Here is a 25725-nt window from a genome sequence, read left to right as displayed (position 1 = left end):
TTATAGGCAGTAATTAGTATGTAGGATAGCGTTATGTGTATCCCAGGCAGTAATTAGTATGTAGGATAGCCTTATGCTTATTATAGGCAGTAATAAGTATGTAGGATAGCCTTATGCTTATTATAGGCAGTAATTAGTATGTAGGATAGCGTTATGTGTATCCCAGGCAGTAATTAGTATGTAGGATAGCCTTATGCTTATTATAGGCAGTAATTAGTATGTAGGATAGCGTTATGTGTATCCCAGGCAGTAATTAGTATGTAGGATAGCCTTATGCTTATTATAGGCAGTAATTAGTATGTAGGATAGCGTTATGTGTATCTCAGGCAGTAATTAGTATGTAGGATAGCCTTATGCTTATCTCAGGTATTAATTAGTATGTAGGATAGCCTTATGCTTATTATAGGCAGTAATAAGTATGTAGGATAGCCTTATGCTTATCTCAGGTATTAATTAGTATGTAGGATAGCCTTATGCTTATTATAGGCAGTAATTAGTATGTAGGATAGTGTTATGTGTATCCCAGGCAGTAATTAGTATGTAGGATAGCCTTATGCTTATCCCATGCATTAATTAGTCTATAGGATAGCCTTATGCTTATCCCAGGCATTAGTTAGTATGTAGGATAGCCTTATGCTTATTATAGGCAGTAATAAGTATGTAGGATAGTGTTATGTGTATCCCAGGCAGTAATTAGTATGTAGGATAGCCTTATGCTTATCCCATGCATTAATTAGTCTATAGGATAGCCTTATGCTTATCCCAGGCATTAGTTAGTATGTAGGATAGTGTTATGTGTATCCCAGGCATTAATAAGTATGTAGGATAGCCTTATGCTTATCCCATGCATTAATTAGTCTATAGGATAGCCTTATGTTTATCCCAGGCATTAGTTAGTATGTAGGATAGCCTTATGCTTATTATAGGCAGTAATTAGTATGTAGGATAGCCTTATGTTTATCTCAGGCAGTAATTAGTATGTTGGATAGCCTTATGCTTATCCTATGCATTAATTAGTATGTAGGATAGCCTTATGCTTATCCCATGCATTAATTAGTATGTAGGATAGCCTTATGCTTATTATAGGCAGTAATTAGTATGTAGGATAGCCTTATGCTTATTATAGGCAGTAATTAGTATATAGGATAGCCTTATGCTTATCCCAGGCATTAATTAGTATGTTGGATAGCCTTATGCTTATTCCAGGCATTAATTAGTATATTGGATAGCCTTATGCTTATTCCAGGCATTAATTAGTATGTAGGATAGCCTTATGCTTGTCCCAGGCATTAATTAGTATGTAGGATAGCCTTATGTTTATCCCAGGCATTAGTTACTAAGTCAGATAGCCTTATGCTTATCCCAGGCATTAATTAGTACGTTATTCCTTGATAATTTATAACGACTGCTGGCGACAAATTGACATTGTGTGTTAGACAGCTCTGTTTATGGTGATCGTTACCTTTCTTTCCAGAGATCATGCTGGAAATGGGGTATTCTCGAGAGGAAATCAAAGACGCCCTTAATTCAAACAAGTACAACGAAGTAATGGCCACATACCTTCTGCTTGGACGGAAGGCTGAGGTGAGAGGTTTTGTTCCCTCAAAAAAAAAAGTGTAAGAGAATATTCTACAAACCTGTGACTTATCGTTTTCTCTCACAGAATGAGGGAGGAGAGACTCGTTCTGAAAGTACACTTTCCTTGTCTCGTACTCGTGTAACCTCAGATGTCACCAACGGTGCCACCAAGTCGTCATCGTCGTCATCGAGTCATAGCAAAAACCAGAGAGGGTATCAGCGACAACGGAGGCACAGTGACTTCTGTGAGTATCCTGTATCTCCTATGATGCCCCTGAAGGGTGGCACACAGTGATGAGAAGCTCTGCCCCTTATTAAGGGCTATATATGACATTTGCTTTGTCCAGGTGGTCCAGCTCCTGCTCCTTCACAAGCTAAACGCAGCCCACCTGGAGTTGGGGAAGATGGAGCAGTTGGGGAGCGCCTTGCACCCAGGAGGGGCAGTGGATCAGTGAGTGGGGGCAGCCGGCCTCCCCCTCCCTCCAGCCCAATGGTTAGCCACGCCCACAACCCAAACAAGGCAGAGATTCCTGAGCCCCGTAAAGAAGCCCCACCTACTACGGTAAGGACACATTCTTTTGACTGTGTTGCTTCTAACTATGGGGAGAGAATGTCTAGAAAAAGGCTTAAGGAGGGGTATAAAAAGCTTTGCATTTTATATTTAAAGGGACAGTAAAATCAAAATGAAACGTTCATGTTTGAGACCGAACATATAATTTTAAACAACTTTTCATTGTATTTATATTATCTAATTTGCTTCTTTCTCTTGTATCATTTGTTGAAAAGCATATCTAGGTAGACACAGGATCAGCAAGAGCTAGCTGAATACATACGGTCAGCCAATGACGAGTCATGTCCAGCCCCCTGCTGCTCCTGGGTCTATCTAGATATGCTCTTTAACATAGGATACCAACACAAGGAAGCAAATTGATTTTTAGAAGCACTCTAGAGAGCTGTATAAGATCACATGTCTGAATCCTGAGTTCCATGCAATGGTAAGAACACACATGTGATCATAAAAATCTGTTGCAGGTGAACACGCCCCCGGGTGTGATGGGCCGCAGGAACACATATGTCTGCACAGACCGCCACGGATCTGAACGCCACTCCCTCCTCCACAATGGCAAAGAGAACAGGTAAACCTCCTAAAATTCCTGATTCTAAGATGCCCTTAATCATGCACCCTCTGTATCCAACTTCCTGTGATGTCGTTATATCCCCCCCCCCCTCTCAGAGGAAGTGGCCACTTCATATCTTTTTTGCTTTGACATTACAAATGAATTATGGATGCCATCTGGTTTACAGGAATATAATCTGTTGTAAACTAACTTCCCATGTAATAAACTTGATATAAAACCACCTGTGACATTCTGTTCCCAGCTCAACACCTGCTCGTCCGCCAGCTCCTTCCCCCTCCACACAGAGCATCGCAGAGCGGAGCTCTCTCTCCCGGGGGTCTAACGTGCGCAGCACATTCCACGGAGGCCATGTGAGGGATCGGCGAGGACAAAACCCACCTCCTAGTTCACCGACCCATCCCCATGAGGGGTTAAACCAGAGCCGGACCAGGGCCACCTCAAACCTCTTTAGCAAACTCACGTCCAAACTGACTCGCAGGTAATAAAGAGGGTAGTAGGAAATGCTACTATGTGACTGCAATTGTACGTCCCTTCTCCCTGCAGGGTGACACAAGGACCTGATGTCTGTCCCTCCCCCATACAGGTTGACATAGTGAAAGACTCGTACAGTGAGTAAGGAGTATGACCCTCCCCCGGGGGTGACACAGTGGTATAGATGCAGGCACCTGAGTCTCTTCCTCCCTCTGCAGGGTTACACAGAGCTGGCAATATGGCACTCCCCCAGAAGGTGACACAGAGCTGGCAGTATGGCCCTCCCCAGAAGGTGACAGTGACACAGAGCTGGCAGTATGTCCCTTCCTCTGCAGGGTGACACAGTGACACAAGCTGGCAGTATGTCCCTTCCTCTGCAGAGTGACACAGAGCTGGCAGTATGTCCCTCCCTCTGCAGGGTGACACAGTGACACAGAGCTGGCAGTATGGCCCTCCCCCAGAAGGTGACACAGTGACACAGAGCTGGCAGTATGTCCCTCCCTCTGCAGGGTGACACAGAGCTGGCAGTATGTCCCTCCCTCTGCAGGGTGACACAGAGCTGGCAATATGGCCCTCCCTCTGCAGGGTGACAGTGACACAGAGCTGGCAGTATGTCCCTCCCTCTGCAGGGTAACACAGTGACACAGAGCTGGCAGTATGGCCCTCCCTCTGCAGGGTGACAGTGACACAGAGCTGGCAGTATGTCCCTCCCTCTGCAGGGTGACACAGTGACACAGAGCTGGCAGTATGGCCCACCCCCAGAAGGTGACAGTGACGCAGAGCTGGCAGTATGTTCCTCCCTCTGCAAGGTGACACAGAGCTGGCAGTATGTTCCTCCCTCTGCAGGGTGACACAGAGCTGGCAGTATGTCCCTCCCTCTGCAGGGTGACACAGAGCTGGCAGTATGTCCCTCCCTCTGCAGGGTGACACAGAGCTGGCAGTATGTCCCTCCCTCTGCAGGGTGACACAGAGCTGGCAGTATGTCCCTCCCTCTGCATGGTGACACAGAGCTGGCAGTATGTCCCTCCCTCTGCAGGGTGACACAGAGCTGGCAGTATGTCCCTCCCTCTGCAGGGTGACACAGAGCTGGCAGTATGTCCCTCCCTCTGCAGGGTGACACAGAGCTGGCCGTATGTTCCTCCCTCTGCAGGGTGATACAGTGACACAGAGCTGGCCGTATGTTCCTCCCTCTGCAGGGTGACACAGCTGGCCGTATGTCCCTCCCTCTGCAGGGTGACACAGAGCTGGCAGTATGTCCCTCCCTCTGCAGGGTGACACAGAGCTGGCAGTATGTCCCTCCCTCTGCAGGGTGACACAGAGCTGGCAGTATGTCCCTCCCTCTGCAGGGTGATACAGTGACACAGAGCTGGCCGTATGTTCCTCCCTCTGCAGGGTGACACAGAGCTGGCAGTATGTCCCTCCCTCTGCAGGGTGACACAGAGCTGGCAGTATGTCCCTCCCTCTGCAGGGTGACACAGAGCTGGCCGTATGTCCCTCCCTCTGCAGGGTGACACAGAGCTGGCCGTATGTTCCTCCCTCTGCAGGGTGATACAGTGACACAGAGCTGGCAGTATGTCCCTCCCTCTGCAGGCTGACACAGAGCTGGCCGTATGTTCCTCCCTCTGCAGGGTGACCCAGTGACACGGAGAGCTGGACAGTCTGTCCCATCTGACACTGACATTTCTGGTCTTGTGATTTTTCTGTCTGGATGTCTCTTTCTTTCCTTTCTCGGACTGTCTCTTAAGTTCCTAAGCTGCTCCCATTTCTGCCTTCTCTTCCTCCTTCTTTCTCTGTCTCCTTCCCCCTCTAGGGTCGCTCTTGACCCCTCTAAGAGACAGGCGTCTCATCGATGTGTGTCTGGAGTATCTCTCCCTCAGGACAGCAAGATCAGTAAGTCTGATGCCCTAATAAGCTGCTTCTATGTCCTCTAATACTAGGATATCTTCTAATACTGCCTGTCTCTTTAATGTGTGGTCTTTCTCTTCTACTATATTATTATTTATAGTCTCTCTCTTTGTTTCTCTGTCTCTTTTTCTCTCTCTTTTTCTCTTTTATTCTTTTTCTGCTTTCCCTCTCTTTCCCTCTCTTTCTCTCTCTCTCTCTCTCTCTCTCGTTCTCTCTCATTCTCTCTCTCGTTCTCTCTCATTCTCTCTCTCTCGTTCTCTTTCTTTCTTTCTTTCTGTCTCTCTCTCTCTCTGTCTCTCTCTCTCTCTCTGTCTCACTTTCTTTGTCTCTTTCTCTGTCTCTCTTTCTCTGTCTCTCTTTCCCTGTCTCTCTTTCCCTGTCTTTCTCTCTTTATTTCTTTCCATCTTAATGGGAGGAGAGTCCACTGCTTCATTCATTACTTGTGGGAAATAAGAACCTGACCACCAGGAGGAGGCAAAGACACCCCAGCCAAATGCTTAAATACCTCCCCCACTTCCCTCATCCCCCAGTCATTCTTTGCCTTTCCTCACAGGAGGTTGGCAGAGAAGTGTCAGAAGATTCGGAGTAGTCTCTTATGGAGGGTAGTACTCTTCGGCATGGGACTGGAGTTTTAAGTAGCCCTGTCAGCCTCTCAGTGAGGGCTTGGGTGAAAGTTAGAGTTCAAAGATGCAGGGGGAGTTCTTCTGCGAAACCATCCCGACTCATATTAAGAGCTCCATAAGCAATCAACGTTGACGAGTTTCGCTGCATGCTTTCTGCTCTCAAGTCCATGGCAGAAGCGATGCTACTATCTGTCACACTTGAAAGGCCGTGTTCCTGTTCCACGGCATAGATTCTGGTAAGATTGTTTTATTTTTTATACATGATAACGCCAGAAGACGGGGACACAGTGTGACTCCTTTTGTATCTGTATCAAGGGTTAATATATCCTGAGGGGGAATTATTGAACAGGGGGGGATAATATGTTTATTTGATTTTATGCTGCTTTATGTGTGAGATGTTATGGGCTCATAGACCGTTATGGAATATACATGTTTCACTTTTACTTTGGGAGCCATGCAGCGTACAAGCTTGGCACACTTTCTCTCATAGCAGGGACGGTCCTGCATTGTGCACCATATGATTCTTCCCTCTTTCCTGACCGGGTGTCTATCAGAGAGGAGTCCTAACTCTCTGTACTGTCTGGGTCATAGGAGGTTGTGAGTGCCACAGCCATTGGGATATAAAGGTGCCATTTTTTTGAATAAAATAAGATGTTTTATTTCTCTAGTTCTCCGGTTATTGCAATAGCGATGGAGGATTCTGTTACTTAGAGGGCACCCCCTCTATTCCTAATGAGTAATTCCTGTTTATAATGTGAGGAGGCCTTACCACCCCCTCGATTATGTTCCATATGCCTTCATAATGTGATAATATCAAACATGTTTAATACCACTGAGCCGTCCACCTCTGAGGAGTTGTCGTCCAGTGAGGTGCGTACCCTACATGCTTATCTCTCTGCACATGCAGTTTCCCATAGCATTGCTGATACTCCCTCTGGAGGGGGCCATTTTTCACCAGACGTTACTGCGCAGCTCAGACGGCGGTGTCTGCGGCCTTTAATGCTTTACCTCGCCCTGCTAAGCGCAAGTGAAAGGTTATGTATTGCACTCCTTCCCAGAGTACATCAGATAATTTATTGGATTTAACTGATAGGGTTATCAGAAGATGAAGTTCTTTCTGAGACTTCAGGGTATGAACATTCTGGGTCGGAGTCTGCTGCCTCTAAACCTCCTGCTGCGGAGGAACCAGACTTTAGTATTAGGAATTTGCGCTTTCTTCTAAAGGAAGTTTTTTGGCAAATTCAGTGGTTCCAGAGGCCAAATTGCCTGAGAAACCTTTATTTCCTAAATTGGATAGAGTTTGAGGACAGGGTGGTGCCTTATCCTTCCCTGCTCCTGTTAGATGGCGAACATATTAAGAATGAATAGGACCGGATTGTTCCTCTCTTCTCCCTTTAACAAATCGTTCCCGGCCCTGGACTCTCAATGGAGTTGAGGATAGCCCTTCGTTTTAAGAGCCCATGGATAAAGGATGGAAACTCTGTTAAGACAGTTGTTTTCAGCATACAGGATATTTGTTTCAACCGGAGGCTGCCATTGCCGCGGTTGCTGGAGAAACTACCTTTTGGTGTGACTCCTTATAGGATTGATTGGGTTAGAGAGTTCCCCTTGACGTTGCTCAGGAAAGATTTACGGCCTTGAGGGTTGCTAATTCTTTTATCTGTGATGCTATTAGGCAGATTATTCGCCTGAATGCTAAGGCTTCAGCTTTTTCTGTTCAGGCCCGTCGGGCTCTGGCTGAAGTCATGGTCTGCGGATGATTTTGTTTGGTCCAGGCCTGGACTCAATTATCTCCACGGTCACAGGGGGCAAGGGTGCTCTTCTATCACAAGAGAATATGAACGAGTCTAAGGACAATTTTCCTTCTTTTCGTTTTGATAAAGCCCATGTCAGCAGTCCTCCGTTAAGCCTGAGCAAACAAAGAGCTCTTGGACGCCAGCTCAGTCCTGGAATAAATCCAAGCAGAGCTAGAAGCCCGCCTAGTCTGTCAGCATGAATGGGCGGTCCCCGGTTCTCTTCTGGATCGTGTAGGGGGCAAACTGTCGCTGGTTTTAGTCGCTTGGTTCAGGGATGTGCAGGATCCATGGGTCCTGGAGGTCATAGCTCAGGGTCACAAGATAGGTTTCAAGTCTCTGCCACCCAAGGGCAGTTCAGCCTTTCTAGGGTGCGTACGGGATCTGTTCTCTTAGGAGTTATTGTCCCGGTGCCTATCGCAGTGAGAGGTTTGGGATACTATTCAAACCTTTTTTCGTGGTTCCAAAGAAGGAGGGAACTTTCCGTCCGATTTGGACCTGATGTGCTTAAACAGGTTTTTAAATGTCCCTTCGTTCAAGAGGGAGACAATAGGTCCATTCTTCCCCTCCTTCGAGAAGGGCAGTTCATGACCACAATAGATCTGAAGGATGCTCCCTTCATGTACCAATCCTCAAGGACCACTTCCAGTTCCTAGGGTTTGCGTTCCAGGGCCAGCACTTAGTTTATTGATCTTCTGTTTGGTCTAGCTGGTATAGTGGGGAGCATAACTGCCTTCCAGGTAGTTGACCCGGGGTTGATCCCGGCCAACGCGACATTCTCAAGAAGTTTTTCGGAGAGCGGACCATTCTGAATTTCTCCTCTGTCTTTTTCGATCCCATGGATGGAAGATAAATCTAGAGAGAGTTTTCTCTTGTTAAGTGTGTTCAGTCCACGGGTCATCCATTACTTATGGGATATATTCTCCTTCCCAACAGGAAGTTGCAAGAGGATCACCCAAGCAGAGCTGCTATATAGCTCCTCCCCTCACATGTCATACCCAGTCATTCTCTTGCAACCCTCAACAAAGAAGGAGGTCGCGAGAGGAGCTGGAGTTTTTACTTAACTATTCTTCAATCAAAAGTTTGTTATTTTAAATGGCACCGGAGTGTGCTGTTTTTCTATCTCAGGCAGTATTTGGAAGAAGAAACTGCCTGCGTTTTTTTTCTATGATTTTAGCAGACGTAACTAAGATCCACTGGCTGTTCTCGACATTCTGAGGAGTGGGGTAACTTCGGAAAATGGGAATAGCATGCGGGGTCCTCCGCAAATGAGGTATGTGCGGTACATTATTTTCTGGGAATGGAATTGACTAAGAAAATACTGCTGTTACCGTATGATGTAAGTACAGCCTTAAATGCAGTAGTGGTAACTGGTATCAGGCTGATAAATGTATGCGCAGTCGAGTTATATTCTAGGGACTAGAATTTGACTGAGAAAATACTGTTAATACTGAAATAATGTTTAAGCCTTATCTGCAGTGGTAGCGACTGGTAGCAGGCTTAGTGATAACTTTGCATGACATTGGAAAATGTTATTTTTTAATAAAACGTTTACTGGCATGTTATTCGTTTTTGTGAGGTACTTTGGTGATAAATCTCTTTGGGCATGAATTTTTTCCACATGGCTAACATATATATTTTCTGCATGGAAACCGTTATATCAGGGCTCCCACTGTTGTGATTGGAGTGGGAAGGCCCTTGTTTTAGCGCCTTGTTGCGCAGTTATAATTCTAGCACAGTCTTCCTGCTTCTTCCTCCTTGATCCAGGACGTCTCTAGAGAGCTCAGGGGTCTGCAAAAGTCATTTTTGAGGGAGGTAATCAGTCACAGCAGACCTGTGACAGTGTGCTTGACTGTGATTAAAAGCGTTAAATCTTAATTGATATCCGTTTTATCCGTTTTGGGTATTGAGGGGTTAATCATCCTTTTGCTAATGGGTGCAATCCTCTGCTAATATTACACTTCTTGTTAAGAATTGTTTAATTATATCTGTATTTCTCCAACATAGGTGTGTCCGGTCCACGGCGTCATCCTTACTTGTGGGATATTCTCTTCCCCAACAGGAAATGGCAAAGAGCCCAGCAAAGCTGGTCACATGATCCCTCCTAGGCTCCGCCTTCCCCAGTCATTCTCTTTGCCGTTGTACAGGCAACATCTCCACGGAGATGGCTTAGAGTTTTTTAGTGTTTAACTGTAGTTTTTATTATTCAATCAAGAGTTTGTTATTTTAAAATAGTGCTGGTATGTACTATTTACTCTGAAACAGAAAAGAGATGAAGATTTCTGTTTGTAAGAGGAAAATGATTTTAGCAACCGTTACTAAAATCGATGGCTGTTTCCACACAGGACTGTTGAGAGGAATTAACTTCAGTTGGGGGAACAGTGAGCAGACTTTTGCTGCTTGAGGTATGACACATTCTAACAAGACGATGTAATGCTGGAAGCTGTCATTTTCCCTATGGGATCCGGTAAGCCATTTTTATTACAGAAAGAAAAAAAGGGCTTCACAAGGGCTTTTTAAGACTGTAGACATTTTCTGGGCTAAATCGATTTATATATAAACATATTTTATACTCCATAGCCTTGAGGAATTATTTTAATCTTGGGAATTATGTAAAATAACCGGCAGGCACTGTATTGGACACCTTATTCTCTAGGGGCTTTCCATAATCATAGGCAGAGTCTCATTTTCGCGCCTCTATTGCGCACTTGTTTTTGAGAAGCATGACATGCAGATGCATGTGTGAGGAGCTCTGATACATAGAAAAGACTTTCTGAAGGCGTCATTTGGTATCGTATTCCCCTTTGGGCTTGGTTGGGTCTCAGCAAAGCAGATACCAGGGACTGTAAAGGGGTTAAATATAAAAACGGCTCCGGTTCCGTTATTTTAAGGGTTAAAGCTTCCAAATTTGGTGTGCAATACTTTTAAGGCTTTAAGACACTGTGGTGAAATTTTGGTGAATTTTGAACAATTCCTTCATACTTTTTCGCAATTGCAGTAATAAAGTGTGTTCAGTTTAAAATTTAAAGTGACAGTAACGGTTTATTTTAAAACGTTTTTTGTACTTTGTTATCAAGTTTTTGCCTGTTTAACATGTCTGAACTACCAGATAGACTGTGTTCTGAATGTGGGGAAGCCAAGGTTCCTTCTCATTTAAATAGATGTGATTTATGTGACACAAAATTTAGAGAAAATGATGCCCAAGATGATTCCTCAAGTGAGGGGAGTAAACATGGTACTGCATCATCCCCTCCTTCGTCTACACCAGTCTTGCCCACACAGGAGGCCTCTAGTACATCTAGCGCGCCAATACTCCTTACTATGCAACAATTAACGGCTGTAATGGATAATTCTATCAAAAACATTTTAGCCAAAATGCCCACTTATCAGCGAAAGCGCGACTGCTCTGTTTTAGAAAATACTGAAGAGCATGAGGACGCTGATGATATTGGTTCTGAAGGGCCCCTACACCAGTCTGAGGGGGCCAGGGAGGTTTTGTCTGAGGGAGAAATTTCAGATTCAGGGAAAATTTCTCAACAAGCTGAACCTGATGTGATTACATTTAAATTTAAATTGGAACATCTCCGCGCTCTGCTTAAGGAGGTGTTATCCACTCTGGATGATTGTGAGAATTTGGTCATTCCAGAGAAACTATGTAAAATGGACAAGTTCCTAGAGGTCCCGGGGCCCCCCGAAGCTTTTCCTATACCCAAGCGGGTGGCGGACATTGTAAATAAAGAATGGGAAAGGCCCGGTATACCTTTCGTCCCTCCCCCCATATTTAAAAAATTGTTTCCTATGGTCGACCCCAGAAAGGACTTATGGCAGACAGTCCCCAAGGTCGAGGGGGCGGTTTCTACTCTAAACAAACGCACCACTATACCCATAGAAGATAGTTGTGCTTTCAAAGATCCTATGGATAAAAAATTAGAAGGTTTGCTTAAAAAGATGTTTGTTCAGCAAGGTTTCCTTCTACAACCAATTTCATGCATTGTTCCTGTCACTACAGCAGCGTGTTTCTGGTTCGAAGAGCTAGAAAAGGCGCTCAATAATAATTCTTCTTCTTTATGAGGAGATTATGGACAGAATTCATGCTCTCAAATTGGCTAATTCTTTCACCCTAGACGCCACTTTGCAATTGGCTAGGTTAGCGGCGAAAAATTCTGGTTTTGCTATTGTGGCGCGCAGAGCGCTTTGGTTAAAATCTTGGTCAGCGGATGCGTCTTCCAAGAACAAATTGCTTAACATTCCTTTCAAGGGGAAAACGCTGTTTGGCCCTGACTTGAAAGAGATTATCTCTGATATCACTGGGGGCAAGGGCCACGCCCTTCCTCAGGATAGGTCTTTCAAGGCCAAAAATAAACCTAATTTTCTTTCATGTAATTAGCAAGAGTCCATGAGCTAGTGACGTATGGGATATACATTCCTACCAGGAGGGGCAAAGTTTCCCAAACCTTAAAATGCCTACAAATACACCCCTCACCACACCCACAATTCAGTTTTTACAAACTTTGCCTCCGATGGAGGTGGTGAAGTAAGTTTGTGCTAGATTCTACGTTGATATGCGCTCCGCCGCAAGTTGGAGCCCGGTTTTCCTCTCAGCGTGCAGTGAATGTCAGAGGGATGTGAGGAGAGTATTGCCTATTTGAATGCAGTGATCTCCTTCTACGGGGTCTATTTCATAGGTTCTCTGTTATCGGTCGTAGAGATTCATCTCTTACCTCCCTTTTCAGATTGACGATATACTCTTATATATACCATTACCTCTGCTGATTCTCGTTTCAGTACTGGTTTGGCTTTCTACAAACATGTAGATGAGTGTCCTGGGGTAAGTAAATCTTATTTTCTGTGACACTCTAAGCTATGGTTGGGCACTTTGTTTATAAAGTTCTAAATATATGTATTCAAACATTTATTTGCCTAGACTCAGAATGTTCAACTTTCCTTATTTTTCAGACAGTCAGTTTCATATTTGGGATAATGCATTTGAATTAATCTTTTTTTCTTACCTTCAAAAATTTGACTCTTTTTTTTTTTTTTTTTCCTGTGGGCTGTTAGGCTCGCGGGGGCTGAAAATGCTTCATTTTATTGCGTCATTCTTGGCGCGGACTTTTTTGGCGCAAAAATTCTTTTCCGTTTCCGGCGTCATACGTGTCGCCGGAAGTTGCGTCATTTTTTTGACGTTATTTTGCGCCAAAAATGTCGGCGTTCCGGATGTGGCGTCATTTTTGGCGCCAAAAGCATTTAGGCGCCAAATAATGTGGGCGTCTTATTTGGCGCTAAAAAATAAGGGCGTCGCTTTTGTCTCCACATTATTTAAGTCTTATTTTTTCAGTGCTTCTGGTTGCTAGAAGCTTGTTCTTTGGCATTTTTTCCCATTCCTGAAACTGTCATTTAAGGAATTTGATCAATTTTGCTTTATATGTTGTTTTTTCTCTTACATATTGCAAGATGTCTCACGTTGCATCTGAGTCAGAAGATACTACAGGAAAATCGCTGTCTACTGCTGGAGCTACCAAGCTAAGTGTATCTGCTATAATTTTTGGTATCTGTTTCTCCAGCTGTTGTTTGTATTGCATGTCATGACAAACTTATTAATGCAGATAAAATTTCCTTTAGTACTGTTACATTACCTGTTGCTGTCCGTCAACATCTAATTTTCAGAGTGTTCCTGATAAACATAAGAGATTTTATTTTTTAAATCCGTTAAGAAGGCTATGTCTGTTATTTCTCCTTCTAGTTTACATAAAAGTCTTTTAAAACTTCTCTTTTTTCAGATGAATTTTTAAATGAACATCATCATTCTGATACTGATAATGGTTCTTCTGGTTCAGAGGTTTCTGTCTCAGAGGTTGATGCTGATAAATCTTTGTATTTGTTCAAGATGGAATTTATTCGTTCTTTATTTAAAGAAGTATTAATTGCATTAGAAATAGAGGATTCTGGTCCTCTTGATTCTAAATCTAAACGTTTAAATAAGGTTTTTAAATCTCCTGTAGTTATTCCAGAAGTGTTTAATCTCCCTGATGCTATTTCTGAAGTACTTTCCAGGGAATGGAATAATTTGGGTAATTCTTTTACTCCGTCTAAACGTTTAAGCAATTATATCCTGTGCCATCTGACAGATTAGAGTTTTTTTGGGACAAAATCCCTAAGGTTATGGGGCTGTCTCTCCTCCTGCTAAATGTGCTACTATTCCTACGGCAGATAGTAATTCATTTAAGGATCCTTTAGATAGGAAAATTGAATCCTTTCTAAGAAAAGCTTACTTATGTTCAGGTAATCTTCTTAGACTTGCTATATTTTTAGCGGATGTTGCTGCAGCTTCAACTTTTTGGTTAGAAGCTTTAGCGCAACAAGTAACAGATCATAATTTTATAGCATTATTATTATTATTCTATAACATGCTAATAATTTTATTGGTGATACCATCTTTTGATATCATTAGAGTTGATGTCAGGTATATGTCTCTAGCTATTTTAGCTAGAAAAGCTTTATGGATTAAACTTGGAATACTGATATGTCTTCTAAGTCAACTTTGCTTTCCCTTTCTTTCCAGGGTAATAAATTATTATTTCAACTGTTTCTGGAAGGAAGGGAACTTTTTTACCAAAGGATAAAAAATCTAAGGTAAATTTAGGTCTAATAATCATTTCGTTCCTTTCCTCACAATAAGGAACAAAAGCCTGATCCTTCATTCTCAAGAGCGGTATCAGTTTGGAAACTATTTCCAGTTTGGAATATATCAAAGCCTTTTAGAAAACCTATAGCCAGCTCCTAAGTACCTATGAAGGTGCGGACCTTATTCCAGCTCAGCTGGTATGGGGCAGATTACGTTTTCTTCAAAGAAATTTTGATCAATTCCGTTCTCAATTTCTGGTTTCAGAACATTGTTTCAGAAAGGTACAGAATTGGCTTCAGTTAAGGCCTCCTGCTAAGAGATTTTTTTCTTTCCCGTGTCCCAGTTAACACAGCAAAGGCTCAGCATTTCTGAAATGTGTTTCAGATCTAGAGTTGGCTGGAGTAATTATGCCAGTTCCAGTTCTGGAACAGGGGCTGGGGTTTTACTTTATCTCTTCATTGTACCAAAGAAGGTCAATTCCTTCAGACCAGTTCCGGATCTATCAATATTGAATCGTTATGTAAGGATACCAACATTCAAGATGGTTACTGTAGGACTGTCCTGCCTTTTGTTTAGCAAGGGCATTATATGTCTACAATAGATTTACAGGATGTGTATCTACATATTCCGATTCATCCAGATCACTTTTAGTGTCTGAGATTCTCTTTTTAGACAAGCATTACCAGTTTTGTGGTTCTACCGTTTGGCCTAGCCTCAGTTCCAAGAATTTTTTTCTAAGGTTCTCGGTGCCCTTCTTTCTGTAATCAGAGAACAGGGTTTTTTTGGTATTTCCTTATTGGACAATATCTGGGTACTTGCTCAGTCTTCTCATTTTCGAAGAATCTCATACGAATCGACTTGTGTTGTTTCTTCAAGTTCATGGTTGGAGGATCAATTTACCAATCAGTTCATTGATTCCTCAGACAAGTGTAACCTTTTTAGGTTTCTAGAATAGATTCAGTGTCTATGACTCTGTCCTTGTCAGACAAGAGAAGTTTAACATTGATATCAGCTTGTCAAAACCTTCAGTCACAATCATTCCCTTTGGTAGCCTTATGCATGGAAATTTTTGGTCTTAGGACTGCCGCTTCAGATGCGATCTCCTTTGCTCGTTTTCACATGCGACCTCTTCAGCTCTGTATGCTGAACCAATGGTGCAGGGATTACTCAAAGATATCTCAATTAATATCTTCAAACCGATTATACGACACTCTCTGACATGGTGGGCAGATCACCATCGTTTAGTTCAGGGGGCTTCTTTGTTCTTCCGACCTGGACTATAATCTCAACAGATGCAAGTCTTACAGGTTGGGGAGCTGTGTGGGGGTATCTGACGGCACAAGGGGTTTGGGAATCTCAGGAGGTGAGATTTCCGATCAATATTTTGGAACTCCGTGCAATTTCAGAGCTCTTCAGTCTTGGCCTCTTCTGAAGAGAGAGTTGTTAATTTGTTTTCAGATAGACAATGTCACAACTGTGGCATACATCAATCATCAAGGAGGGACTCACGGTCCTCTGGCTATGAAAGAAGTATCTCGAATTTTGGTTTGGGCGGAATCCAGCTCCTGTCTAAATCTCTGCGGTTCATATCCCAGGTATGGACAATTGGAAAGCGGATTATCTCAGTCGCCAAACGTTGCACCTGGGCGAATGGTCTTCACCCAGAGGTATTTCCTCAGATTGTTCATATGTGGGAACTCTCAGAAATAGATCTGATGGCTTCTCATCTAAACAAGAAACTTCCCTGGTATCTGTCCGGATCCAGGGATCCTCGGGCGGAGGCAGTGGATGCATTATCTCTTCCTTACAAGTGTCATCCTGCCTATATCTTTCCGCCTCTAGTTCTTCTTCCAAGGGTATTCTCTAATATTCTAAAGGAATGCTCGTTTGTCCTGCTGGTAGCTCCAGCATGGCCTCACAGGTTTTGGTATGCGGATCTTGTCCGGATGGCCTCTTGCCAGCTGTGGACTCTTCCGTTAAGATCAGTCTTTCTGTCTCAAGGTTCTTTTTTCCATCAGGATCTCAAAACCTTAATTTTAAGGTGTGGAGTTTGAACGCTTGATTCTTGGTCAAAGAGGTTTCTCTGACTCTGTGATTGATACTATGTGACAGGCTCGTAAATCTGTATCTAGAGAGATATATTATAGAGTCTGGAAGACTTATATTTCTTCAGGATGGTTTAGATAAAGGTTTGTCCGCAAGTTTCTTGAAAGACAAATCTCTGCTCTTTCTGTTCTTTTTCACAGAAGGATTGCTAATCTTCCTGATATTCATTGTTTTGTACAAGCTTTGGTTCGTATAAAACCTGTCATTAAGTCAATTTCTCCTCTTTGGAGTTTGAATTTGGTTCTGGGGGCTCTTCAAGCTTCTCCTTTTGAACCCATGCATTCTTTGGTCGTTATATTACTTTCTTGGAAAGTTTTGTTTCTTTTGGCCATCTCTTCTGCCAGAAGAGTCTCTGAATTATCTACTCTTTTTTGTGAGTCTCCTTTTCTGATTTTGCATCAGGATAAGGCGGTGCTGCGAACTTCTTTTGAATTTTTTACCTAAGATTGTGAATTCTAACAACATTAGTAGAGAAATTGTGGTTCCTTCATTATGTCCTAATCCTATGAATTCTAAGGAGAAATCATTGCATTCTTTGGATGCTGTTAGAGCTTTGTAATATTATGTTGAAGCTACTAAGTCTTTCCGAAAGACTTCTAGTCTATTTGTCATCTTTTCCGGTTCTAGAAAAGACCAGAAAGCTTCTGCCATTTCTTTGGCATCTTGGTTGAAATCTTTATTTCATCATGCCTATGTTGAGTCGGGTAACACTCCGCCTCAAAGAATTACAGCTCATTCTACTAGGTTAGTTTCTACTTCCTGGGCGTTTAAGAATGAAGCTTCAGGTTGATCAGATTTGCAAAACAGCAACTTGGTCCTCTTTGCATACTTTTACTAAATTCTACCATTTTGATGTGTTTTCTTCTTCTGAAGCAGTTTTTGGTAGAAACGTACTTCAGGCAGTGGTTTCAGTTTGAATCTTCTGCTTATGTTTTTTCATTAAAATTTTATTCTGGGTGTGGATTATTTTCAGCAGGAATTGGCTGTCTTTATTTTATCCCTCCCTCTCTAGTGACTCTTGTGTGGAAAGATCCACATCTTGGGTAATCATTATCCCATACGTCACTAGCTCATGGACTCTTGCTAATTACATGAAAGAAAACATAATTTATGTAAGAACTTACCTGATAAATTCATTTCTTTCATATTAGCAAGAGTCCATGAGGCCCGCCCTTTTTTGTGGTGGTTTTGATTTTTTTGTATAAAGCACAATTATTCCAATTCCTTATTTTATATGCTTTCGCACTTTTTTCTTATCACCCCACTTCTTGGCTATTCGTTAAACTGAATTGTGGGTGTGGTGAGGGGTGTATTTGTAGGCATTTTAAGGTTTGGGAAACTTTGCCCCTCCTGGTAGGAATGTATATCCCATACGTCACTAGCTCATGGACTCTTGCTAATATGAAAGAAATGAATTTATCAGGTAAGTTCTTACATAAATTATGTTTTCGTCCCTTTCGCAGAAACGGACCAGCCCCAAGTGCTACGTCCTCTAAGCAAGAGGGTAATACTTCTCAAGCCAAGCCAGCCTGGAGACCAATGCAAGGCTGGAACAAAGGAAAGCAGGCCAAGAAACCTGCCACTGCTACCAAGACAGCATGAGATGTTGGCCCCCGATCCGGGACCGGATCTGGTGGGGGGCAGACTCTCTCTCTTCACTCAGGCTTGGGCAAGAGATGTTCTGGATCCTTGGGCACTAGAAATAGTCTCCCAAGGTTATCTTCTGGAATTCAAGGGGCTTCCCCCAAGGGGGAGGTTCCACAGGTCTCAATTGTCTTCAGACCACATAAAAAAAACAGGCATTCTTACATTGTGTAGAAGACCTGTTAAAAATGGGAGTGATTCATCCTGTTCCATTAGGAGAACAAGGGATGGGGTTCTACTCCAATCTGTTCGTAGTTCCCAAAAAAGAGGGAACATTCAGACCTATCTTAGATCTCAAGATCCTAAACAAGTTTCTCAAGGTTCCATCGTTCAAAATGGAAACCATTCGAACAATTCTTCCTTCCATCCAGGAAGGTCAATTCATGACCACGGTGGATTTAAAGGATGCGTATCTACATATTCCTATCCACAAGGAACATCATCGGTTCCTAAGGTTCGCATTCCTGGACAAGCATTACCAGTTTGTGGCACTTCCGTTCGGATTAGCCACTGCTCCAAGGATTTTCACAAAGGTACTAGGGTCCCTTCTAGCGGTGCTAAGACCAAGGGGCATTGCAGTAGTACCTTACTTGGACGACATTCTGATTCAAGCGTCGTCCCTTCCTCAAGCAAAGGCTCACACGGACATTGTCCTGGCCTTTCTCAGATCTCACGGGTGGAAAGTGAACGTAGAAAAAAGTTCTCTATCTCCGTCAACAAGGGTTCCCTTCTTGGGAACAATAATAGACTTCTTAGAAATGAGGATTTTTCTGACAGAGGCCAGAAAATCAAAACTTCTAAACTCTTGTCAAATACTTCATTCTGTTCCTCTTCCTTCCATAGCGCAGTGCATGGAAGTAATAGGTTTGATGGTAGCGGCAATGGACATAGTTCCTTTTGCGCGAATTCATCTAAGACCATTACAACTGTGCATGCTCAGTCAGTGGAATGGGGACTATACAGACTTGTCTCCGACGATACAAGTAGATCAGAGGACCAGAGATTCACTCCGTTGGTGGCTGTCCCTGGACAACCTGTCACAGGGGATGAGCTTCCGCAGACCAGAGTGGGTCATTGTCACGACCGACGCCAGTCTGGTGGGCTGGGGCGCGGTCTGGGGACCCCTGAAAGCTCAGGGTCTTTGGTCTCGGGAAGAATCTCTTCTACCGATAAATATTCTGGAACTGAGAGCGATATTCAATGCTCTCAAGGCTTGGCCTCAGCTAGCAAAGGCCAAGTTCATACGGTTTCAATCAGACAACATGACGACTGTTGCGTACATCAACCATCAGGGGGGAACAAGGAGTTCCCTGGCGATGGAAGAAGTGACCAAAATCATTCAATGGGCGGAGACTCACTCCTGCCACTTGTCTGCAATCCACATCCCAGGAGTGGAAAATTGGGAAGTGGATTTTCTGAGTCGTCAGACATTTCATCCGGGGGAGTGGGAACTCCATCCGGAAATCTTTGCCCAAATTACTCAATTGTGGGGCATTCCAGACATGGATCTGATGGCCTCTCGTCAGAACTTCAAGGTTCCTTGCTACGGGTCCAGATCCAGGGATCCCAAGGCGACTCTAGTAGATGCACTAGTAGCACCTTGGACCTTCAAACTAGCTTATGTATTCCCGCCGTTTCCTCTCATCCCCAGGCTGGTAGCCAGGATCAATCAGGAGAGGGCATCGGTGATCTTGATAGCTCCTGCGTGGCCACGCAGGACTTGGTATGCAGACCTGGTGAATATGTCATCGGCTCCACCATGGAAGCTACCTTTGAGACGAGACCTTCTTGTTCAAGGTCCGTTCGAACATCCGAATCTGGTCTCACTCCAACTGACTGCTTGGAGATTGAACGCTTGATCTTATCAAAGCGAGGGTTCTCAGATTCTGTCATTGATACTCTTGTTCAGGCCAGAAAGCCTGTAACTAGAAAAATTTACCACAAAATATGGAGAAAATATATCTGTTGGTGTGAATCTAAAGGATTCCCTTGGGACAAGGTAAAAATTCCTAAGATTCTATCCTTTCTTCAAGAAGGTTTGGAGAAAGGATTATCTGCTAGTTCCTTGAAGGGACAGATTTCTGCCTTGTCTGTGTTACTTCACAAAAAGCTGGCAGCTGTGCCAGATGTTCAAGCCTTTGTTCAGGCTCTGGTTAGAATCAAGCCTGTTTACAAACCTTTGACTCCTCCTTGGAGTCTCAATTTAGTTCTTTCAGTTCTTCAGGGGGTTCCGTTTGAACCCTTACATTCCGTTGATATTAAGTTATTATCTTGGAAAGTTTTGTTTTTGGTTGCAATTTCTTCTGCTAGAAGAGTTTCAGAATTATCTGCTCTGCAGTGTTCTCCATTAACCAGGAGATAGTCGTGCCTTCTTTGTGTCCGAATCCAGTTTCAAAGAAGGAACGTTTGTTGCACAATTTGGATGTTGTTCGTGCTCTAAAATTCTATTTAGATGCTACAAAGGATTTTAGACAAACATCTTCCTTGTTTGTTGTTTATTCTGGTAAAAGGAGAGGTCAAAAAGCAACTTCTACCTCTCTCTCTTTTTGGATTAAAAGCATCATCAGATTGGCTTATGAGACTGCCGGACGGCAGCCTCCTGAAAGAATCACAGCTCATTCCACTAGGGCTGTGGCTTCCACATGGGCCTTCAAGAACGAGGCTTCTGTTGATCAGATATGTAAGGCAGCGACTTGGTCTTCACTGCACACTTTTACTAAATTTTACAAGTTTGATACTTTTGCTTCTTCTGAGGCTATTTTTGGGAGAAAGGTTTTGCAAGCCGTGGTGCCTTCCATCTAGGTGACCTGATTTGCTCCCTCCCTTCATCCGTGTCCTAAAGCTTTGGTATTGGTTCCCACAAGTAAGGATGACGCCGTGGACCGGACACACCTATGTTGGAGAAAACAGAATTTATGTTTACCTGATAAATTACTTTCTCCAACGGTGTGTCCGGTCCACGGCCCGCCCTGGTTTTTTAATCAGGTCTGATAATTTATTTTCTTTAACTACAGTCACCACGGTATCATATGGTTTCTCCTATGCAAATATTCCTCCTTTACGTCGGTCGAATGACTGGGGAAGGCGGAGCCTAGGAGGGATCATGTGACCAGCTTTGCTGGGCTCTTTGCCATTTCCTGTTGGGGAAGAGAATATCCCACAAGTAAGGATGACGCCGTGGACCGGACACACCGTTGGAGAAAGTAATTTATCAGGTAAACATAAATTCTGTTTTTTGAAGCGCTGCAGCGTTTTTTTATATTGCTTGTAAACTTATTGAAAGTGATTTCCAAGCTTGCTAGTTTCTTTGCTACGTCTGTTTAAACATGTCTGATTCAGAGGAAACTGTTTGTTCATCATGTTCAAAAGCCAATGTGGAGCCCAATAGAATGATGTGTACCAATTGTATTGATATTGCTTTGAATAAAAGTCAATCTGTACCGATAGAGAAACTCACCAGACAACGAGGGGGAAGTTATGCCGCCTAACTCTCCTCACGTGTCAGTACCTGCGTCTCCCGCTCGGGAGATGCATAGGATTGAGACGCCAAGTACATCTAGGCCCTTACAAATCACTTTACATGATATGGCTAATTTTATGAAAGAGGTATTATATAATATGCCCGAATTGAGGGGCAAGCGCGATAGCTCTGGGTTAAGGACAGAGCTCGCTGATGACACGAGAGCCATGTCTGATACTGCGTCACAATTTGCAGAACATGAGGACGGTGAGCTTCATTCTGTCGGTGACGGTTCTGATCCGGGGAGACCGGATTCAGAAATTTCAAATTTTAAATTTAAGCTTGAGAACCTCCGTGTGTTACTAGGGGAGGTATTAGCGGCTCTGAATGATTGCGACACGGTGGCAATCCCAGAGAAATTGTGTAGGTTGGATAGATACTATGCGGTACCGGTGTGTACTGACGTCTTTCCTATACCAAAAAGACTTACAGAAATTATTAGTAAGGAGTGGGATAGACCCGGTGTGCCTTTTTCCCCTCCCCCGATATTCAGAAAATTTTTTCCTTTAGACGCCACCACACAAGACTTATGGCAGACGGTCCCTAAGGTGGAGGGAGCAGTTTCTACTTTAGCCAAGCGTACCACTATCCCGGTGGAGGATAGCTGTGCTTTCTCAGATCCAATGGATAAAAAAATTAGAGGGTTACCTTAAGAAAATGTTTGTTCAACAGGGTTTTATTTTGCAGCCTCTTGCATGCATTGCGCCTGTCACGGCTGCAGCGGCATTCTGGTTTGAGTCTCTGGAAGAGGCGATTCGCACAGAGCCATTGGATGAGGCTTTGAGCAAAGTTAGAACCCTTAAGCAAGCTAATGCGTTTGTTTCAGATGCCGTAGTACATCTAACCAAACTTACGGCTAAAAATTCCGGATTCGCCATACAGGCGCGCAGAGCGCTCTGGCTTAAATCCTGGTCAGCGGATGTAACTTCCAAGTCTAAGCTACTTAACATTCCTTTCAAAGGGCAGACCTTATTCGGGCCCGGCTTGAAGGAAATTATTGCTGACATTACTGGAGGTAAGGGCCACGCCCTTCCTCAGGACAGGGCCAAACCGAAGGCCAAACAGTCTAATTTTCGTGCCTTTCGTAACTTCAAGGCAGGAGCAGCATCAACTTCCTCCGCTCCAAAACAGGAAGGAACTACTGCTCGTTACAGACAGGGTTGGAAAGGCAACCAGTCATGGAACAAGGGCAAGCAGGCCAGAAAGCCTACTTCCGCCCCTAAGACAGCATGAAGACAGGGCCCCCTATCCGGAGACGGATTTAGTGGGGGGCAGACTTTCTCTCTTCGCCCAGGCTTGGGCAAGAGATGTGCAGGATCCCTGGACGTTGAAGATTATATCTCAGGGATACCTTCTGGATTTCAAAACCTCTCCACCACAAGGGAGGTTCCATCTTTCGAGGTTATCAACAAACCTAGTAAAGAGAGAGGCATTTCTACAATGTGTACAAGACCTCTTAATCATGGGAGTGATCCACTCAGTTCCGCGATCGGAACAGGGACAAGGATTTTACTCAAATCTATTTGTGGTTCCCAAAAAAGAGGGAACCTTCAGACCAATCTTGGACTTAAAGATCTTAAACAAATTCCTAAGGGTACCATCGTTCAAGATGGAAACCATTCGAATCATCCTACCCATGATCCAAGAGGGTCAATATATGACCACAGTGGACTTAAAGGATGCTTACCTTCACATACCGATTCACAAAGATCATTATCGGTACCTAAGGTTTGCCTTTCTAGACAGGCATTACCAGTTTGTGGCTCTTCCCTTCGGGTTAGCCACGGCCCCGAGAATTTTTACGAAGGTTCTGGGCTCACTTCTGGCGGTACTAAGACCACGAGGCATAGCGGTGGCTCCGTACCTAGACGACATTCTGATACAAGCGTCAAGTTTTCAGAATGCAAAGTCTCATACAGAGATAGTTCTTGCATTTCTGAGGTCGCATGGGTGGAAGGTGAACGTGGAAAAGAGTTCTCTGTTACCACTCACAAGGGTTCCTTTTCTAGGGACTCTTATAAATTCTGTAGAGATGAAGATTTACCTGACGGAGTCCAGGTTATCAAAGATTCTCAATGCTTGCCGTGTCCTTCATTCCATTCCAAGCCCATCAGTAGCTCAGTGCATGGAGGTAATCGGCTTAATGGTCGCGGCAATGGACATAGTGCCATTTGCGCGCCTGCATCTCAGACCGCTGCAACTATGCATGCTCAGTCAATGGAACGGGGATTACTCAGATCTGTCCCCTTTGCTAAATCTGGACCAGGAGACCAGAGATTCTCTTCTCTGGTGGTTGTCACCGGTTCATCTGTCCAAAGGAATGACCTTTCGCAGACCAGATTGGACGATTGTAACAACGGATGCCAGCCTTCTAGGCTGGGGAGCAGTCTGGAATTCCCTGAAGGCTCAGGGTTCGTGGACTCAGGAGGAGAAACTCCTTCCAATAAACATTCTGGAATTAAGAGCAATATTCAATGCTCTTCTAGCTTGGCCTCAGTTAGCAAGACTGAGGTTCATCAGATTTCAGTCGGACAATATCACGACTGTGGCTTACATCAATCATCAAGGGGGAACCAGGAGTTCCCTAGCGATGTTGGAAGTCTCGAAGATAATTCGCTGGGCAGAGTCTCACTCTTGCCACCTGTCAGCGATTTACATCCCAGGCGTAGAGAACTGGGAGGCGGATTTCCTAAGTCGCCAGACTTTTCATCCGGGAGAGTGGGAACTTCACCCGGAGGTATTTGCTCAACTGATTCGTCGTTGGGGCAAACCGGATCTGGATCTCATGGCATCCCGCCAGAACGCGAAGCTTCCTTGTTACGGATCCAGGTCCAGGGACCCGGGAGCGGTGCTGGTAGATGCATTAGCAGCCCCTTGGGTTTTCAACATAGCTTATGTGTTTCCACCATTTCCGTTGCTACCTCGACTGATTGCCAGGATCAAACAGGAGAGGGCATCAGTAATTCTGATAGCGCCTGCGTGGCCACGCAGGACCTGGTATGCAGACCTAGTGGACATGTCGTCCTGTCCACCATGGTCTCTTCCTCTGAGGCAGGACCTTCTAATTCAGGGTCCTTTCAACCATCCAAACCTAATTTCTCTGAGGCTGACTGCCTGGAAATTGAACGCTTGATTCTATCTAAGCGGGGGTTTTCGGATTCGGTTATTGATACATTAATACAGGCTCGGAAACCTGTGACCAGAAAAATTTACCATAAGAAGATATGGCGTAAATATTTATATTGGTGCGAATCCAAGAGTTACTCATGGAGTAAGGTTAGGATTCCTAGGATATTGGCTTTTCTACAAGAGGGTTTAGAAAAAGGTTTGTCCGCTAGTTCGCTAAAGGGACAGATTTCAGCTCTGTCTATTCTTTTACACAAACGTCTGGCAGAGAATCCAGACGTCCAGGCCTTTTGTCAGGCTTTGGCTAGAATTAAGCCTGTGTTTAAAGCTGTTGCTCCTCCGTGGAGCTTAAACTTGGTTCTTAAAGTTCTTCAGGGTGTTCCATTTGAACCCCTTCATTCCATTGATATTAAACTTTTATCTTGGAAAGCTTTGTTTTTGATGGCTATTTCCTCGGCTCGAAGAGTCTCTGAGTTATCTGCCTTACATTGTGATTCTCCTTATCTGATCTTTCATTCAGAAAAGGTAGTACTGCGTACTAAACCTGGGTTTTTACCTAAGGTTGTTTCTAACAGGAATATCAATCAAGAGATTGTTGTTCCATCATTATGTCCTAATCCTTCTTCAAAGAAGGAACGTCTTTTGCATAATCTGGACGTGGTCCGTGCTCTGAAGTTCTACTTACAGGCAACTAAGGATTTTAGACAAACTTCTTCTCTGTTTGTCGTTTACTCTGGAGAGAGGAGAGGTCAAAAGGCTTCGGCTACCTCTCTCTCTTTTTGGCTTCGTAGCATAATACGTTTAGCCTATGAGACTGCTGGACAGCAGCCTCCTGAAAGAATTACAGCTCATTCCACTAGAGCTGTGGCTTCCACCTGGGCCTTTAAGAATGAGGCCTCTGTTGAACAGATTTGCAAGGCTGCAACTTGGTCTTCACTTCATACTTTTTCCAAATTTGACACTTTCGCTTCTTCGGAGGCTGGTTTTGGGAGAAAGGTTCTACAGGCAGTGGTTCCTTCTGTTTAATGTTCCTGCCTTGTCCCTCCCTTCATCCGTGTACTTGGCTTTGGTATGGGTATCCCATAAGTAATGGATGACCCGTGGACTGAACACACTTAACAAGAGAAAACATAATTTATGCTTACCTGATAAATTTATTTCTCTTGTAGTGTGTTCAGTCCACGGCCCGCCCTGTCTT

General features: G+C 43.9%; 1 protein-coding gene across 3 annotated transcripts in view; it reads left to right on the top strand.

Moving 5' to 3' along the window:
- MARK4 (microtubule affinity regulating kinase 4) overlaps positions 1–25725 on the top strand; it is a 103736-nt gene that overhangs the window by 71975 nt on the left and 6036 nt on the right. For 2 of the 3 annotated variants that reach the window (XM_053688790.1, XM_053688787.1), the window contains 5 exons: positions 1475–1584; positions 1664–1823; positions 1926–2140; positions 2611–2714; positions 2959–3195. In XM_053688790.1, the coding sequence (XP_053544765.1) occupies positions 1475–1584; positions 1664–1823; positions 1926–2140; positions 2611–2714; positions 2959–3195 (826 nt within the window). Of the gene's footprint in view, positions 1–1474; positions 1585–1663; positions 1824–1925; positions 2141–2610; positions 2715–2958; positions 3196–4998; positions 5079–25725 lie in introns of all 3 variants that reach the window. The other variant, XM_053688788.1, reaches the window with a different exon arrangement.

Source organism: Bombina bombina, chromosome 7 (genome assembly GCF_027579735.1).
Source record: "Bombina bombina isolate aBomBom1 chromosome 7, aBomBom1.pri, whole genome shotgun sequence".
Classification (NCBI taxonomy): Eukaryota; Metazoa; Chordata; class Amphibia; order Anura; family Bombinatoridae; genus Bombina; species Bombina bombina.
The sequence above is the reverse complement of the archived record's forward strand: the minus strand, read 5'-3'. Positions and strand labels throughout refer to the sequence as shown.